Source organism: Podarcis gaigeae, assembly GCF_964106915.1.
Source record: "Podarcis gaigeae genome assembly, chromosome: 8".
In the NCBI taxonomy this organism is placed as follows: domain Eukaryota; kingdom Metazoa; phylum Chordata; class Lepidosauria; order Squamata; family Lacertidae; genus Podarcis; species Podarcis gaigeae.
In genome coordinates this window covers 78,988,449-79,005,969 of record NC_139684.1, presented here as the reverse complement: position 1 = coordinate 79,005,969, position 17,521 = coordinate 78,988,449, and the positions used below count along the sequence as shown (strand labels likewise).

At 46.3% G+C, this 17,521-nt stretch overlaps 1 protein-coding gene across 6 annotated transcripts in view; it reads left to right on the top strand.

The window, feature by feature from the left end:
- The window catches only part of LOC310851585 (urokinase plasminogen activator surface receptor-like), a 30,725-nt gene extending 18,823 nt beyond the window's left edge, over nucleotides 1–11,902 (top strand). For all 6 annotated transcript variants that reach the window (XM_083754150.1, XM_083754148.1, XM_083754145.1 and 3 more), the window contains 8 exons: nucleotides 566–1,022; nucleotides 3,228–3,341; nucleotides 4,207–4,242; nucleotides 4,541–4,687; nucleotides 5,703–5,840; nucleotides 6,963–7,139; nucleotides 8,323–8,454; nucleotides 10,482–11,902. In XM_083754150.1, coding sequence (XP_083610276.1) covers nucleotides 941–1,022; nucleotides 3,228–3,341; nucleotides 4,207–4,242; nucleotides 4,541–4,687; nucleotides 5,703–5,840; nucleotides 6,963–7,139; nucleotides 8,323–8,454; nucleotides 10,482–10,684 — 1,029 coding nt within the window. In that variant the 5' untranslated portion in view covers nucleotides 566–940 and the 3' untranslated portion in view covers nucleotides 10,685–11,902. The remainder of the gene's footprint in view (nucleotides 1–565; nucleotides 1,023–3,227; nucleotides 3,342–4,206; nucleotides 4,243–4,540; nucleotides 4,688–5,702; nucleotides 5,841–6,962; nucleotides 7,140–8,322; nucleotides 8,455–10,481) is intronic.
- Nucleotides 11,903–17,521: the final 5,619 nt, after the last annotated feature.

The following is a 17,521-nucleotide window of genomic DNA, read 5'->3' as shown; positions in this document are numbered from 1 at the left end:
ATTCCAGAGCACTCTTTGGAGGACAGCAGTGGGAAGGGTGTCCCCAGAAGCCTCAGTGCACTGTGGTTCTCTCAACCCACTTTTTGACTTTTTCCCTATGGTTGGGTACCCAGAAATTAGACTGTGTTCAGAAGGGGCCAGCAAGTCAGGAGAACCAAAATCCTGAAGAGCAGCAGTGCGTTGCATGGAAAGTTAATGGGCTCAATGTGCCCGTTATGTTTCTGCCATATCTTGTCAGGGAGATTCACAACTGTAAGTTTTTCTTATGCTTTCATTCATGTACGTTTTACCTAATTCCATTCAGGTTTGCATTAATTCCTTTTTTTATTTCATCCCATTTTTCTTTAACATTTTCATTTGAAATATCTTTGTTTAAAGGGACATGCTACGATCAGCCAGGGAACATTAGCACTTTAAGCTCATTTACATCACAGCCTGTTTGGGTCTGAGTTGACTTCTATCAATGTCACCTTTGTGTTACTTTTGCACTGTCAAAATCTTTTGCCCTGATGACTACATATACAGATGAATGAATCTAAATCTTACGTTTCTGTTGATTTTCCAGGGGATGAAAGGAGGCTGCTTGGGGAATATCTCTGGAGTCTGAAGTCCACAGAAATAACCCTTCTGTTTGCTATGCAGTTAAAAAACCCCCAAAGGTTGTGTTAAGCTGGAATCTCCAAACAAGCCTCCTGTGTGTACTCTGGAAATCAAATGGTGGTGAATTTCCTAAGAGAAACTTACTGTATCTTGCACCTTGTCTTCTGCCAAACCCAGCCTCTTTGGCTTTTGGAGAGTGGATTGCAGGAGTTCCCAGAAACCTCCAGCTGGCTTTAGGTTACAGGACGCATCTTCCAGTTAAACCTAGCCAGACGCGACTGTTGCAAATACACTTTTCACTGGAAAGGGAAAACAGCCACTTGCCTAACCCACGAAGAGGATGAGAGAACAGGAGATGTCCCGGCACAGGAGCCAGGCTGTGCTGGCGATAGCTACGGTCTTCTTCTCCATGTTGGCTGCAGGTAAGATCTATTTGTTAAGTTGCTTAATGGTGGATTTTTGCTGTGGAATAAGGCAGAGCAAAGCAGGGCTTGGGGGGGGGGGAGGCTTCTATTCTTTCCCTCCCCCCCTCTCCCGCAGAATATTTCTTGCAGGAACACAGAAAGAGTTTTATACTGAGTCAGACAAATGGCCAACTACCGTATTTTTTGCTCTATAAGACTCACTTCTTCCCTCCTAAAAAGTAAGGGGAAATGTGTGTGCGTCTTATGGAGCGAATGCAGGCTGCGCAGCTCTCCCAGAAGTCAGAACAGCAAGAGGGTTCGCTGCTTTCGCTGCGCAGCGATCCCTCTTGTTGTTCTGGCTTCTGAGATTCAGAATATTTTTTTCTTGTTTCCCTCCTCCAAAAACTAGGTGCGTCTTATGGTCCGCTGCATCTTATAGAGCGAAAAATACAGTATCTCAGGATTGCCTACACTGACTAGCACCAAAGGTTTCTGGCAGAGGGACATTCCTAGCCCTACCTGGAGAAGCCACATAACTGAAACCAGGATATTCTGACTCCATAGCAGATCCTCTTTGGCTGATCTGCCAGGCAACCCAACCTGCCCAGGACCAGTGCAAGCAATGAAAAATAATGCCATTGCCATTGTCTCCCTCCTGCATCTTGTACTGGGGGTGGAGGAAGGTTGCGTGGAGATTTTGCTCTCCTCCACCCTGTTCTACAGGTGAACGGATGGAAGGAAAAACCTGTGCACCACCAGGCAGTACCTTTGTTTTACTATTTTCGGTGTTTGCTAAAAACATTTTTGTTCCGGCAAGTCTATCCAGGCATACAGAAGTTGATGTGTGTTTTAAGCTCTTTTAAAGCTCAACTGTTGATTTGAATTGCATTTCGAATTTTCCAAACACCTCTTTTTTAACTTTAATTGATAATTTTAATGTTTGTTTCATTATTTGCAAACCGCGTAAAGGTTCTGCTTACAATCAAAAGGTATATAAATGTTGTAAAAACGAACAAACAGATGACTTGCGCTCGCTGTGGTATCATGGTGGGTATATGCAATCCCACGCTCATTACTATTGGCTCCTGCAAAAGTTTCGGGGCGAGGCAATTAGTAAGGGGGAGTCAGAGCCAATGGCCGGCAAAGCCAATCAATTTTAGTTTTGGCCCCACCCTCCTTCCTGCCAAATTCTACCTAAGTTAGTCATGCCCATTAATTTCAATGAGTTTACTCTGGGCTGACCCACAATTCCTCTTGTTCTGCGGCTTTCCCTCGAGGGGAACCACTCTTTAGTGCATAATCGAAGCAAATGTCACTGGATTTTCTCCAGACTGACATTTGCTCCAATTTAGCACTAGAGAGCGGGTTTTCCCTGGGAAAGGAGTGGGGCAAGGGGAAAACTGCTTAGACTCGTACTTTCCAGGCATGGGACAAGTGTGGATAAGCCCTCTGAGTTGAACTAGCATTGGACACAACCCCCATAGGCCACTCCTACAATGTAAATTCAAAATAAAAACAACAGTAAACCATAAAATAAAATTTTAAAATTCAAAAAAATAGATTTATTGCAGAACATAACAGGATCATTATTTCAATAAACATTACTAGGCCGCCCCCTGGTTAATTTGGGTAGAAGTAATAAAAATGAGGAAAGAGTGTGAGGAAATCTAACAAAGTTCTGATTTCTTCCCCATCATGGCTACTTTTAATGCTTTTTTATATAAAAAAATATCAAATGTAACCCCCCTTCTCGTATCGTTTTTGTTAGCCCTAAGCACAAGCTTAGTCTGCCTGCTGAGTCATCCAGCGCTGAACACTGATAAAACACTGGAATATAGAAAAGCAATTATAAATCTACAAGCAGTTACAGATAGGTAGCCGTGTTGGTCTGCCATAGTCAAAACAAAAAAATTCCTTCCAGTAGCACCTTAAAGACCAACTAAGTTAGTTCTTGGTATGAGCTTTCGTGTGCATGCACACGAAAGCTCATACCAAGAACTAACTTAGTTGGTCTTTAAGGTGCTACTGGAAGGAATTTTTTTGTTAAATCTACAAGCAGTTTGAAAGCAACCAGCAACTGCTTCTCCCTCCCCAGAGAGGAAATAACATGGAAGTCTTGGGGTCACACCCTGTGTGCTGCCTTAGCAGTGGCAGAACCCCACCTTTCCTACCATCAGTGTTCATGGTTTTTGTTTGGCTAATCTATTGTTTTCACCCTTTCAGCCAGCAGCCTGCGGTGCTATCAGTGCGTGGGGATGTTCCATGAATGCGTCCAGTCCGAGCAGCTCTGTACGCCCAGAGATCGCTCCTGCTTCTCATCCACCATCAAGCTCTTCTGTAAGAGAACAAAAAAGCACGGGTCTCCTCCCAGACCTAGAGTTCTCAGAGTCCTCTGTGAAGAGGGATTGACTGTTAAACCACTCTGGGAATTGTAGTTCTAGGAGGGGAACCAATGGTCTTCCCAACAGCTCTTAGCACCCTTGACAAACTACACCTCCCAGAATTCCTTGGGGGAGGACTGCTTAAGTGGTATAATAGTGCTTAAACTGTATAGTGCGAATGTGACCTACAGGCCCCATCATGCCTGGCCATTGGCCATGGTGTCTGGAACTGATGGGAGTTGGAGTCCAGGAAGTTATGGAGGGACATAGGTTCTCCATCTCTGGTGAAGACGTTGGGTTGCCCCTAAGAATGGGGGGGGGGGCTGGCACATGAGGTGTACGTGTGATGTCACACATGTTGCACACGTGTTATGACGCATGTGCTAGGTACGCTTGATGCAGGAATCATAGAATCATAGAGTTGGAAGAGACCACAAGGGTCATCGAGTCCAACCCCCTGCCAAGCAGGAAACACCACCAGAGCACTCCTGACATATGGTTGTCAAGCCTCTGCTTAAAGACCTCCGAAGAAGGAGACTCCACCACACTCCTTGGCAGGAGGCTGAGTGCTCTGGAGGAGCCGACTGCTGTGCCTGTGACACATGTTGTGTCCCACGCATGTGGCGCATGCAGGGGCACCTTAAGACTGAGAGGGTTCAGTCCCCTCAAAACAAATATTGAGGGGGCCAAGGTGCCTTTGGCTCCCTACAGTTGGCATGCCTGGTGTGAAACGTTCTGGTAGAACAAACGAAAGAAGCAACTCTGCCTCATTTGAGCCCCAGACCGCTTTACTGATCATCTGCCTCCCAATTGTCTTCCAGATACAAACAACTACTCTGGAGTTTTTATGCTGCCAGGTGAGTCACACTGTTTGCTTGCTTGCTTGTTTACTTAATAAAAGACACCGAGGCTCAAACCTGAGTGTTGCTCTTTCCTGCCAGGATGTTTACACGACTGTTTAAAGTGGTATCATAGTGCTTCACATGTTATCATGCGGATGGGATACCTAAGTAAACATCCTGACATGGTGTAGAGCAGATGCTTCAAGAACTTTCAGGTTATGGTGCCTTATTTCCTCCAGGGCTATTGGCTCTAAATGCACTGATCTGGCTGTTTCTCTCTGTATTTCCAATTCCCTGCATTTTATGTCCCCAGACCTGGAAATAGCCGAATACGTCATGAAAGGCTGCTCTGGGGAGGGTGTGTCCAACCGCACAGCCAATGTGTACTCTGAAGATGACCGAGAGGTGCACAATACTTACTACTGTGACTCAGACCTCTGCAACATCCGTTTCACAGGCGGTGAGTGGGGAGAAGCAAAACCCTTTGGGGAGTTTTCTTGTAGGGGATAGCAGGTCCCGAACTCAGGACCGTAATACCTGGAGGACTGCCTCTCCCCATATAAACCACCCGGACTCTGCGCTCATCACTGAGGCCCTTCTTCGTGTGCCTCCTCCACGTGAGAGTCAAATATTGAGTCACAGCATCTGGTGTCGTAACCTGAAACATCTGGAAGTGTAACCCCAAACATCTGGAGTTGAAACAACTCACATCCTCCTCAGTGAGATCCACTGTTGTTATTGACCTCTAGACTGATGCAGTAGTGCTTGGATCTGAGAAAGTGAGAACAACTGAATAATAGAGAGGAGGGTAATTTGTTTAAAGCATTCTGTTTTCACTTATAAGTGCTAGGAGCCAGAATATTATGCAGAAAGAGACCCAAAGCATCAGCTTAGAGGTGATGAAATCATGGCTGTTGAAGAAAAATGAGATTTTTTAAAAAAGAGATGACACACCAGCAAAAGTGGGGCTTACTTAGTCCAGGGCACCGATTTGAGTTTTATCTAGCTACAAATTTCTTTCCGGATGTACAGAGTTAATTGGCTACTGTTGGGTTATTCACAGTGGTTTCATGAGAGAGAAACCCTACTAGAACTGGAACATGATTTATTTCTCAAGTAAGTTTTGTTTGTATGATGTGCAACAACTTGCTTCCTGTGCCCTTGCTAAAAAATACTTACATTAAAAGCAGTCAGCTGTTTAGGGAAGTTTTTAATGCTTGATGTTTTATTGTGTTTCTAATATTCTGTTGGGAGCCACCCAGAGTGGCTGGAAAAACACAGCCAGATGGGTGGGGTATAAATAATAAAATTATTATTATTATTATTATTATTATTATTATTATTATTATTATTTGTTTTACTTAAAGATATTGAAAACTGAGTTGCATTGTATGTTGGAATCTGACCTGGGATTACAGACAATGCAATGCAATGCAAATCACACAGTAAACTGTCACCCTTCTCTGCCTTTTCAGTTCCAGCCAGTTCTCCCCAGTTGCCCAATGGCATGGAGTGTTACAGCTGCTTTGATCGAGGCACTGGAGAGTGTGCTCCAGGGAATGCCACCCGGATCAAGTGTTTGGGGGACATGAACCAGTGCATGGATTTTACTGGTAAGATGGGGCCTCTTTTGGAATATGTATACCAGAGGCTATTGAAAGGACAGAGTGTGAATGGGAGGCTGTTGGGGGTGGGGAGAAAAAAAAGGAATGTGAAAGTGGTTTGGGAAGAAGGAAGCCCTGCTTGCAATACATATTGAAAGTGCACCAAGTTGGTCAAATCCTGCTTACTCCCTGCACCTTGTAGATCTTTGCACAATCCAAGGTGCTCTGTTGGCAGAAGTGTGCCCCCTCCTGCTATATAGTAAAAATGGGTGTATGTTTGTGTGTGTAGACTTTCAAAGTTTTGATATAGTGTCAAGGAATTAACCCTCCTCCTCAAAAAGGATGTTGCATTTGCTGGGAAGGAATTTATTAGCAATAGTGCTAGACCAGCAGGGGTTAAGGGATGTGCTTCGAGGACGTGGGGAGAATTTGTCATAGCGTGAGAGGATCATGAATATGCAAAACAGGAGTCCCACAACCTTTTGGTACCTGGTGATGGGGGCACATTTGTAACTCTGAGGAACTGTTGTATACACCACAAAATACACATTTTGCAGAAGCACATCCCTTAACCCCTGGGATGTGCTTCTGCAAAATGTGGGGATGTGGCTGGCAGACAGGTCTCTGGCTTCCACTAGCAGAGCTGCTCTGCACTGAAGACCTAGGCAGGTGAGGAAGGTATTTGGGAAGCAAAGGTAGAAGCAGCTGGGCCCTAGGAAATGAAGAGGAGGAAGCAGCAGTGGCTAATGATAGAGGGATGGAAGAATGAGTGGTCCAGAGGAAGGAGGGGAAGAGGCAAAGGCTGGAGGGAGGAGGGGAAGTGAGAACTGGGAGAGATGATGGGCACAAAAGGAAGAAACAAACCAGGCCAGGAGAGCCTTTGTCAACCTGGTGTCCTCCTGATTATTTTTTTGGACTATAAACTCCCAGCAGGCTGGGGCTCTTGGGAGTTGTATGTAGGCCAAAGCATTTGGAGGTCACTTGGTTGGAGAAGGCAGGCCAAGAGCCTAAAGGAGTGAGGAAGGCTGAAATTTGTACATTGGCTTGCAGCAGGCAAGTTCTGAGACCCCCTGTTCTAAGCTGCTTGCAGGCTGCAATGTGCTGTTCTTATAAATGAATGTTGCTTCCCAGTGACCGACGGTGCCTGGAAAATGACCTACCGGACGTGCGGCCTTGAGACACTGTGCCGCCGTCAGTACGTACTCCCAGAGCTCTCGGGAAGGCTGGACATCAGCTGCTGTTCCACCCCGCTGTGTAATGATGGCCGGCCAGGACAGAAGAGCATCTGCAGCCACTTTTCAGAGCAAGGTAACATTTGTGCCTTTCCTGGATATTTTGCAGATATTAATAGTGTGCAGCTTGAAGCAACTGGATACATAAAAACCAACCCCTTTTGAAAATGAAGCATTGTCCAGACCCATTAGATGTTATTCAAACCTTTCCATGCAGAACTTTCTTCTAAACAGAACAGAAACGCCAAACAATACATCCAAACAGTTCCATAAGGCGTATGTCTGTCCAAGGCATAAGCTCAGCATCTTCCAGTGTGTGAGCCAGTGTGGTGTAGTGGTTAAGAGTGGCAGTCCCGTAATCTGGGGAACCGGGTTCGCGTCTCCGCTCCTCCACATGCAGCTGCTGGGTGACCTTGGGCCAGTCACACTTCTCTGAAGTCTCTCAGCCCCACTCACCTCACAGAGTGTTTGTTGTGGGGGAGGAAGGGAAAGGAGAATGTTAACCGCTTTGAGACTCCTTAAAGGGAGTGAAAGGCGGGATATCAAATCCAAACTACTCCTCCACTACTACTTCTTCTTCTTCTTCTTCTTCTTCTTCTTCTTCTTCTTCTTCTTCTTCTTCTTCCAAAATATGACATAATTTCAACAGACCTAGAAGCAGAGGTCTGTCTCTCCCTGCAGCCTGCAGTTTGCTGGAGGCTGCTTACCTGGAAAGCAATTCAACACCTCTAGTGTGATCTTAGGTTAAACACTCACATGTTAGCTAGCAGAAAACAACAGTGGTTAATAATCCACTCATCAAGGCAGCAGAGAGCCCTTTTTGCTCTTAATTTAGCCTAGCATACTTCAATGGAATCTTCCACTTAACTTTTTCACCAATACACACAGCCATTCCCATTTCAGTGTGAATTAAATCAATTATACTTAACAGGATAATGACAGCAAACTGGCACAGTGAGGTATGGGCTAGAACAGGAGGCTGGCCCTTTGCATCCATGTAGACTGGCCCTGCTGTCCTGAAATTGGCTTCTAGGATGGACTGGTGGTGGTGCTCAGACCTAGGTTTGGAGGGGTGGTCCTCAGGGACAGAGGACCTGTAACTTGGAAGGAACTTAAGGACACAGGAACCTCTAGATATTGTTGGACTCCTACCAACCCCCACCAGCGTGGGATGATGGGAGTTGTAGTCCAACAATATTTGAATGGTCAATGAGTTCCCCTGCTCTAAGTCAAAGCCCAGTTTCCTCTTTGTTTCCCAGGAGTCAAGCGGAAGCCTGAAAATGGCCTGGAATGTGCCAGCTGCTGTGACTCAGGAGAAGGGGAATGTGCCACAGGGAACTGGACTCATGTCAAGTGCGTTGGGGACCAGAACATGTGTGTGAATGTCACAGGTGAGCTTTATGTGTGTGTAGGTACTAGGAAGCGGGTGGGATTGAGGTGATGCCATTAGAGATCTTATAGTTATGCAATAATAATACATTGGTCCCTCGGGTTACATATGCTTCAGGTTACAGACTCTGCTAACCCAGAAATAGTACCTCGGGTTAAGAACTTTGCTTCAGGATGAGAACAGAAATCGTACTCCGGTGGCGTGGCGGCAGCAGGAGGCCCCATTAGCTAAAGTGGTGCTTCAGGTTAAGAACAGTTTCAGATTAAGATAGGATCTCTGAAACAAATTAAGTACTTAACCCGAGGTACCACTGTAATAATAATCTGGGATGCACTGTAACAATCAGTGCAGGTTTCCTTTATGAGATTTTTATTAAAGTTTTTCGGCTACAAGAAACTACAAATAGAATAAGTCAAATACAGAGTCCTCTCTTAAAAATAATTATTAGCTCTTACACTCACAGAAGACAGTAGCTCATGACAGCTCTCACAGGGGATTTTTCCATTCTCCCCCTTTGCCTCTTGTCCTGGGAGACCAACCTTTCCCTGTCTCTCACTCAGTATCCTCCATCTGCAACCTACCACCCCCATGAGTATGCAATCTCTGGACCTTAATAAGGGACCCATACGTAGGAATCAGTGCAGATTTCCATGCATTGCCTTTTGGATAGATCTACTATTTTTGGTGCACACAAATGATTCGGAGGGCTGCTCTAATGTCTTCTTTCAGAGCAGTCTTAAGTTGTGTTTTCCTTAATGTTCCACTGTACACAATGTACCGGTAAATTCTCTTGAAATGGAAGCACCTTCTGTTTTCAATGTTCCTAAATGGTCAGCTTTGGTGCAGACAGTGGGTGCAGAGCTCCCCCTTTGTGCTGTTTGGGTGGCTGTAGGCTGCTGGAGATTGGGACTCCGTTGCAGAAATAGCAAAGGGGTTCCAACTCACCGCAGGTCCTGGGCTGCTACACCACTGACAGATTCCAGCCAGATAAAACCACTAGTTCTGAGCAGGACCAGTGAGAGGTGTGGATTTTGCAAGTGGCATTGCCCTAGGGCCACATTCAACCTGTGGGATTGAGGTTCATCACCCCTGCAATAGAGGATCCTCATATAACACCAATCGTGAAAGACCTACATTGGCTCCCAGCACGTTTCTGAGCACAACTCAAAGTGTTGGTGCTGACCTTTAGAGCCCTAAATGGCCTTGGCCATGTATACCTGAAGGAGCGACTCCACCTCCATTGTTCAGCCCAGACACTGAGGTCCAGCTCCGAGGGCCCTCTGGCAGTTCCCTCACGGTGAGAAGCAGTGGCGTAGCATGGGGGGTGCAGGGGGTGCCGGCTGCACCGGGCGCAACATCTGGGGGTTAGGGTTAGGGGGCGCAAATCCACGGGTTAGGGGGCGCAAATCCACGGGTTAGGGGGTGCAAATTACTTGCCTTGCCCCGGGTGCTGACAACCCACGCTACGCCACTGGTGAGAAGTGAGGTTACAGGGAACCAGGCAAAGGGCCTTCTCAGTGGTGGCGCCAGCCCTGTGGAATGCCCTCCCACCAGATGTCAATGAAATAAACAACTACAGTGGTACCTTGGGTTAAGAACTTAATTCGTTCCAGAGGTCGGTTCTTAACCTGAAACTGTTCTTAACCTGAGACACCACTTTAGCTAATGGGGCCTCCCGCTGCTGTCGCTGAAGCAAAGTTCTTAACCCAAGGTACTATTTCTGGGTTAGCAGAGTCTGTAACCTGAAGTGTCTGTAACCTGAAGTATCTGTAACCCAAGGTACCACTGTATCTGACTTTTAGAAGACATCTGAAGGCAGCCCTGTTTAGGGAAGTTTTTAATGTTTGATGTTTTATTGTGTTTTTTATATTCTGTTGGGAGCTGTCCAGAGTGACTGAGGAAACCCAGCCACATGGGCAGGGTATAAATTATTACTATTACTACTACTACTACTACTACGACTACTACATGATCTGCAAGTCCCTCCTGTGCCTCTATACTGGACGTCTCATCTGTGTTTGTTTCTAGAGGAAGGCCAGACGTTGCTACGTGGCTGCAGCTTGGAGAAGCTTTGCTGGGAGAAGCCACAGCTGCTGGGCCTGAGCCGGAATGCATCCATCCGATGCTGCTCTGGCTCCCTCTGCAACCGCAGCACGGAGCTGACCTCGGGGGCTATGCTGCTGCACTTGCTGCTGCCCACTCTCCTGATGATGATGATGCGGCTGCTCTGACGGACACCTAAGGATGCATGGACTCCACCGAAAGGGCCAAAGACAGGAGAAGGGCAGGAAACACTTGACCAGCACTGCATGTGCAGTTGTATTCTTGCAGCCAATGCGGCATTTTTGTCACCTGCAATGTTGCTCTCGTCTGCCATGCATCGCGGGTGCCTGTGCATTGCAGCATCTGGTCCAAGAATGTGGCAGTGTTGCATGCAAGGCTGGATTCCACGGCACCCTCTGCGACTTCTGCTTCCCAGACTGGAACTTTCAGGGAAGGGTCAGTTTCCTTGCGAGGGAAGAGAGATCTGTTTACAAACAATGCCAGGATGGCGGCAATAGGTTGGCAGAGACACCCAGACTTGTAGTACCAGTCCTGAAATAATGTCAGTCTTCCCCAAAGTGACCACACACCCTCGCAACTGCTTCTTGTCTGCCAACCTCAGAAGCCCTGGCTTCCTTCTCTCTCGCTGCCCTGATTGAAACTAGAGAACTGTTTCCTTCATTCCAGGTGTGGTGGCAGGACACAAACAACAGCGACTTGGCATGGCTACTGTCCATGGAAGACCTTTAAGCAGTCACCTCCATCTCTCGCCTGCTGCACTAAAGCCTAAGAAGAGTGGAGTGGTTATTGAGCACTTATCCTGATTTGCTTGCGTAAAGCTTAATGCCGAAGTTAGACTATGGGTGTCATACTCCCTGGGGATCTGGGTGCCCGAGGACTCACAAAATTCCCCATGAAGGGGCTGGGCACCCACAAATTTCTGTGCCAGGGCCATGCATGCTGCATGGCACCCATTGCTCCAGGCACCCACGGTCGTGGGGCCAAGTTGGCACTCCTGATGAGTGTGCTCACATTAGCGCCTTAGAGTGCGGTGAAGTTGTCCCCCACAGTGTATACAGCTGTTCTCTCCCGCCAGGCATTGTCCACATCAGCACAGCTTCATTAATGTCAGATTCGTTTCTGTTTCTGTACACACCCGGGGGTATTGAAAGGGCAGGGTGGTCTTTACACTATGCAAAGGTGGTCCCACCTTGGCTAGAGATGAATAAGGACCAGCTTAAGGACTCCAGTCGGAGTGAAGCTCAATTGAGAAGTAACACATCAAACAGTAGTGTTCTATTACAAAGTACAGGGTATGTATTTTGGACAAGGGAGTGTGAAATCCATTAAAAATCCAGCCCTGGAAATGCAGCAAGTGCACAGTAAACTGGGGCGTCTTCATTGAACATTTGTTCTGATTTGCTCGTGGGGAGGTTAGACAACAAACAGCAATCTATCCTGACTTGCTTGCCTATGCGTCTTCTTATTCATCTTTTCCTCATCCCACGCTTGAAGTTTGCTTTTCCCGTCATATTCCTAACCACAGAAAGTCTGTTTTCATTTTTAATTGGATCTCGCTGCCCCAGGACAGTGGTGTTTTAATACTTGCACAAACCTAAATGTCCTTCCTCCTGAGAGCAGCAGGAACTGATCGAGTAACAGTGGAGGCTGCCCATAGCAGCAGCAGTGAAGAGGTCTTGGGATTAATAATAGGGGATTAATAAGGGAAACCCTCCACCTGGGCACTGGACTTCACCTTTGGGCAAACCGGGCTGGTGAAGCCTTTTGGCTCCAAAGCATAGAATCTGATGGCTTCACAGTTTCACTTCAAACTATTGTAAGCCAAAAATAGCATATCTCCTGAGTTTATGTCAATAAAACTCGGAAATGGGAGGAGTTAGGAGTCCAATGTTGTTTATTGCAAAGCAATAGGTTACAGTCGGATCGTTCCGCAAAACTGCAACCTCGCCTAGTAATCCAGGCAGCGGTATTTATAAAATTTCGAACAAAGCATTTCAATTTTCACCAATCATATACATCATTACCTCATTTCATATTTAATACGCATGCGCAATAAGCACTGGCAATTTCTGCTGAATAAGTTCTGATTCCCACCGTTTTCTGTTACATTGTGTTAGTGGGCATGTTGGGAACCTGTGTTACATGTAGCCATTTGCACCGTGTAGCAACATATGTTCCAGTTTTGAGCTGTATCTTTGTGATTCATATATTAGCTGTATTTCTGCCCCAATGGGACGGTAAGTTGCAAAACCATCAGTTTCATAAAGTAACAGGCTACCATAACTTCTCTATTAGAAGCACACTCAAGGGATCACATTTATTAGAAGCACAATTCACAGGGATCACATTTATTGTGGCCCTCTGGGCCACTGCCACAAAATGACAAGGGAGTTTTGACTCAACATTAGGAAGAAAATTGTGACAGTAGTATGTGACACTGGAACCAGTTTCCCTAAGAAGGTGGTAGATTAGAGTTGCCACCTTTGGTCTGCCAAAATACAGGACAGGACTGGGTGGGGGATTGCACACCCCACAAGTGTCTTAGACTGGGACACCCCACTTTTTAATTATGAGTGCATGGCAGTCATTTTGGTTGCCATGATCTCACGCAATTTTGCAGTGCATTTCACCACCCCAAAGTCTTTTTTTCTCAGGACCGCAGTTTCATGCAGTGCCCTGAAAACGCATATTTGTGGGCACCGTACATGAAAAAGCACTTTTGGGGGGAACAAAATTGCACATGATCATGGCAACCAAAATGGGCGGCATGCTCTCGCCACAAAAAATGGCAAGATGGCATCCCGGATTTTGGCTTCAAAGCATTGGAGGGTATGGGGGGGAAAAGGAGAGAGAGAGAGAGAGACAGACAGACAGAGAGAGAGAGAGAGAGAGAGAGAGAGAGAGAGAGAGGAAATACAGGAAAAAAATACTTACTGTATTGAATCAATACAGGACATGGCCTTTTACATTGAAATACGGGACAATCCTGTGTTATATGGGATGGGTGACAACTCTATGGTGGATTCTCCTTTATTAGAAGTCTTTAAGGTGGATGGCCACCTAGCAAGAATTCTGTAGTAGATTTCCTGCACCCGAAGAGGGTTGGTCTGGATGACCTTTGAGGCTTCCTCTTCCCAGCTCTATGATTCTGATTTGCATCATATATCCCCTTTGAAATTTGTTGCTTAAAGCTTCTGGGCATGGGCTGCTCTGATGGAACTTCTCTGCCCCCTTGTGGTGGGTAAGGTAAGTTGCTACAAGAGGAGAACGAAGATTTTAAAATTCTGTCTCTCTTGCTATTGTCGCAGGACTAGCCTGCCATCTACACAACAGGAAGGATTCAGGTTTTACTTTTTTCTTATTTCTTTGGCTAAGGAAGGGAAATCCTGCTGAATCTGTAGGAAGAGCAATGCATAGGAATAGTTGTGAGCTGTAGGGAGTGTGTGTGTGTTTGCGTCATATTTAAGGAGTCACAGGTTTCAGCAAAGAATTACTCAGAACATCAGACTCTACTCCTAAGCCATAACCAGGGTGGGGAACTTCAGGCCTTGGCCCCAAATGTAGCCAAATGCCTCTCTGTCTGGCCATTGGGTCTCTCCCAGAGCCGGATTAAGACCTTTAGAGTCCCTAAGCACTTAATACATGGTGCCTCCATGTATATCTAATTCAAAATATAAAAGAATGACAAACCTTCAAATAAAATTTTATTTTTTCGAAATGAAACAAAACTTACAGCATGATGGAAAGTAATGTTGTTTTGGTATACTTCCATTTTCTTTATACTTGAATTTTTTCTCTCCTACTTTTTCTAATCGCAAAGTCTTTGGTCAGATCCTCAAAGCTAATCTTATAAAACACACCTGCTTCTATACTGAGTAGAGATAAGGCACCAAGCCTGCCTTGCTGCATAGTTATTCTGTTAGGATTTTCTTTAAATATACTTCAACTGAGAAAATGAACAATTTGTGACCATTGATGTTAAAAATCTGGCAATGGAAAATTTCTGTGGTGCCCCCCCTTCCCTTGATGCCCTAAGCACAGGCTTATTTTGCTTAATCATTAATCCAGCCCTGGTCTTTCCCCAGGCCACATCCCTCACTGGTTTAATTCACACCCTGCTTGAGTTCTTTTTTTACCTGTTCAGAGTATACCGTACTTTTCCGTGTATAAGACTATGTTTTTTAATTTCAACATCATGTTGAAGATTAGGGGTCGTCTTATACATGGGTAGTGCATTGTGGGATAGGTTGCTGCTGTGAGTTGGAGATTGTTATTGGTGGCTGCTGCAAAGGCTGGTTTTTTTATATACATTTTTATTAGTTTTTACATATATTTTCCAAACAGAACATCTCATCTCATCTCATCTCATCTCATCTCATCTTATACAATATTTTGGCTATTTTAGCCTGAGACTTCCATCAACCGCCTCTAATGATTTTCAAACCTCATCTCTTAATCTTACATTTATTATCCTATTATTTTTAATAATCCATAACTTAAAACCCATTCTCATAAATCTTTTCTGCAATATTTCATATAGTTCTACTTACAAAACTTCTTGTAGTCCTACAAGCGTAGTCAGTTGGTTACAATTGTCTTTCAAATAACTCGTATATTTACTCCTATCTTTCAAGAATTTCTGGCCCTGCTGGTTTCAAATTCTCCCTGTCATCTTATCCAATTCTGCATAGTCCATCAATTCAATCTGCCAGGGCTGTTTTTGATTTGCCCCCCCCCCCCAAAGCTCAACAACTGCTGGCAATCCTCTCTCTAAAAAAAGCTAAAAGTTCAAAAATTCTGTGCAGTCCTCCCCCAAAAAAGCTCAACAACTTTGGGGAATCTCCTCCCCCCCATTTTCTTAATTTTGAGCCCCCAAAAATCGTATGTGTGTGGGTGTATGATACACAGGCATGTTATACACAGAAAAGTACGGTATCCTTGAACTTTTGCTTGCTTGGATGCAGGATAGAGAGGGGTGTTAGAAGGAAACTAGCCTAATACAGGCACCGAAAGGTGACATTGCAGACACCCAAAGGTGGCATTGTCTCAGTGATCAAATGAGGGAAGAGTGCAAATTTAAACTGCAGAACTCACTCCCACAGGAGGGAGCTGTAGGGATACTAGGCTGGAATCTAGTAAAGGTAAAGGTACCCCTGACTGTTAGGTCTAGTCATGGACGATTCTGGGGTTGTGAGCTTATCTCACTCTATAGGCTGAGGGAGCCGGTGTTTGTCCACAGACAGCTTCCGGGTCATGTGGCCAGCATGACTAAGCCGCTTCTGGTGAACCAGAGCAGCACACGGAAATGCCGTTTACCTTCCTGCTGGAGCGGTACCTATTTATTTACTTGCACTTGACATGCTTTTGAACTGCTAGGTGGGCAGGAGCTGGGACCAAGCAATGGGAACTCACCCCGTCACCGGGATTGGAACCACTGACCTTTTGATCGGCAAGCCCTAGGCTCTGTGGTTTAGATCACAGTGCCACCTGCATCACATATAAAATAACGCGGATGAAAATGCTTCTGAATACTAGTTGCTGGAAACCGCAGGAAGGGAGAGGGCTCTTCTGCTTAGGTCCAGCTTGTGGGATTATCCACAAGCATCTGGGTGGTCACCTTGCGAAGAGGATGCTGGACTTTGATGCTCCATGGCCTCATCCAGCATTGCTAGTCTTAGGTTCTTCTTAAAGGGGGACTTCTCAGCTGCCCAGAGGAAAACATACCTGAGCAACTCAAGGTGATGTCACAGGTGTATATAGTTTGCATCTCCCAAGCCAGGAAAACGATGGGCTCTTTTTTTGCCCAGAGGTTAACCCAGCCTCATCAATAGCTTCTAGCCAAAAGGGGCGAGAGAAGGTTTGTAATGCATGTGAGATGAGAAAGGTGGATTGGGCTGAATTATATTCTTGCACTCTGGGAGTTTCTGCTGGAACTAATCTACTTTCTGAGCATACGGGAGAAACTCGCCTCCAACTCACAGTTTCCTGCCAAGCTCTGGTGAGCACAGACTATTCCAAATGCATGGGAAAGCAGGGCTGCATGTTCAAAAGCCTACCAAGGTTCTGTAAGTCTCTTTCTTCTGTCATGTCCCAGCATATGTGTCAGGACTGCCGCTAGGTCCCAGCTCACAGAGGACCAACGCCCAGTGGATGTTATATACAAAAGTCTTTATTAAAGTTTAGTTTCCATTTCCAAGCTCTGGGTGCGCAGACCCACGTCTCTACGCTAGACCGGCTAAGTCCCCTCTGACTCACTGCTCCACCCACACCAGTTTAAGATTCTAGCCCGGCTCCACCTCTTGCGCTGCTCTTTCCTGCGCTGGGTCCTTCTGCCCTCTGGGGTTCCCTCCTTCCTGGACTCCTCTGACGCTGAGCCTCCTGAGTCTTGCCCCTCCCTCCGACGGGCTTTAGGACCTGGCTCCCTTCCCGGGCTCCCCGCTGTGCCGCGCTCCTGTACATTTGAACTTGGCGCGCGCGCCCAGCCGGTGACTTTCCTTCTGACCGTTTCCCCGCTTCCTGATGTGGGTGTTGCCAAACCTGACTCCTCTCCTCCCTCTGGTGGTGAGGACACTGGTCCCGACTCCTGGGACTCCCCCTCCCCACTGCGCTCTGGTGGAGACGCTGGTCCTGATCTCCAGCTGCTGCTCAGGGACTCCCCGCTGGCCCCTTCCTCCTGGGGCTTCCCCCCTGGACCCCCCTTCGCTCTGGCCACCGGCGCTCCCTTCTGTGAGTCCTCCGATTCGCTAGAGAGGCTTGTGGAATAACTCTGGCCACTGTCACTGCCTGCGCCCCCCTCGTACTCCTCCTCCTCACTCTCCATTTGCTCCCCCTCCTGTGTCTCTCCTTCTGAACCCCTGACAATATGGGACTCTAACTTTTAAAAGTGGATTGCACACCCCCACTTTCCATTGAAGTCCACATAGAACATAGGAACCCCAAGGAATCAGATTCTTCCACCCACCTTACATACTCGACCTTGATTTGCCCAGACTGGTATAGAATAA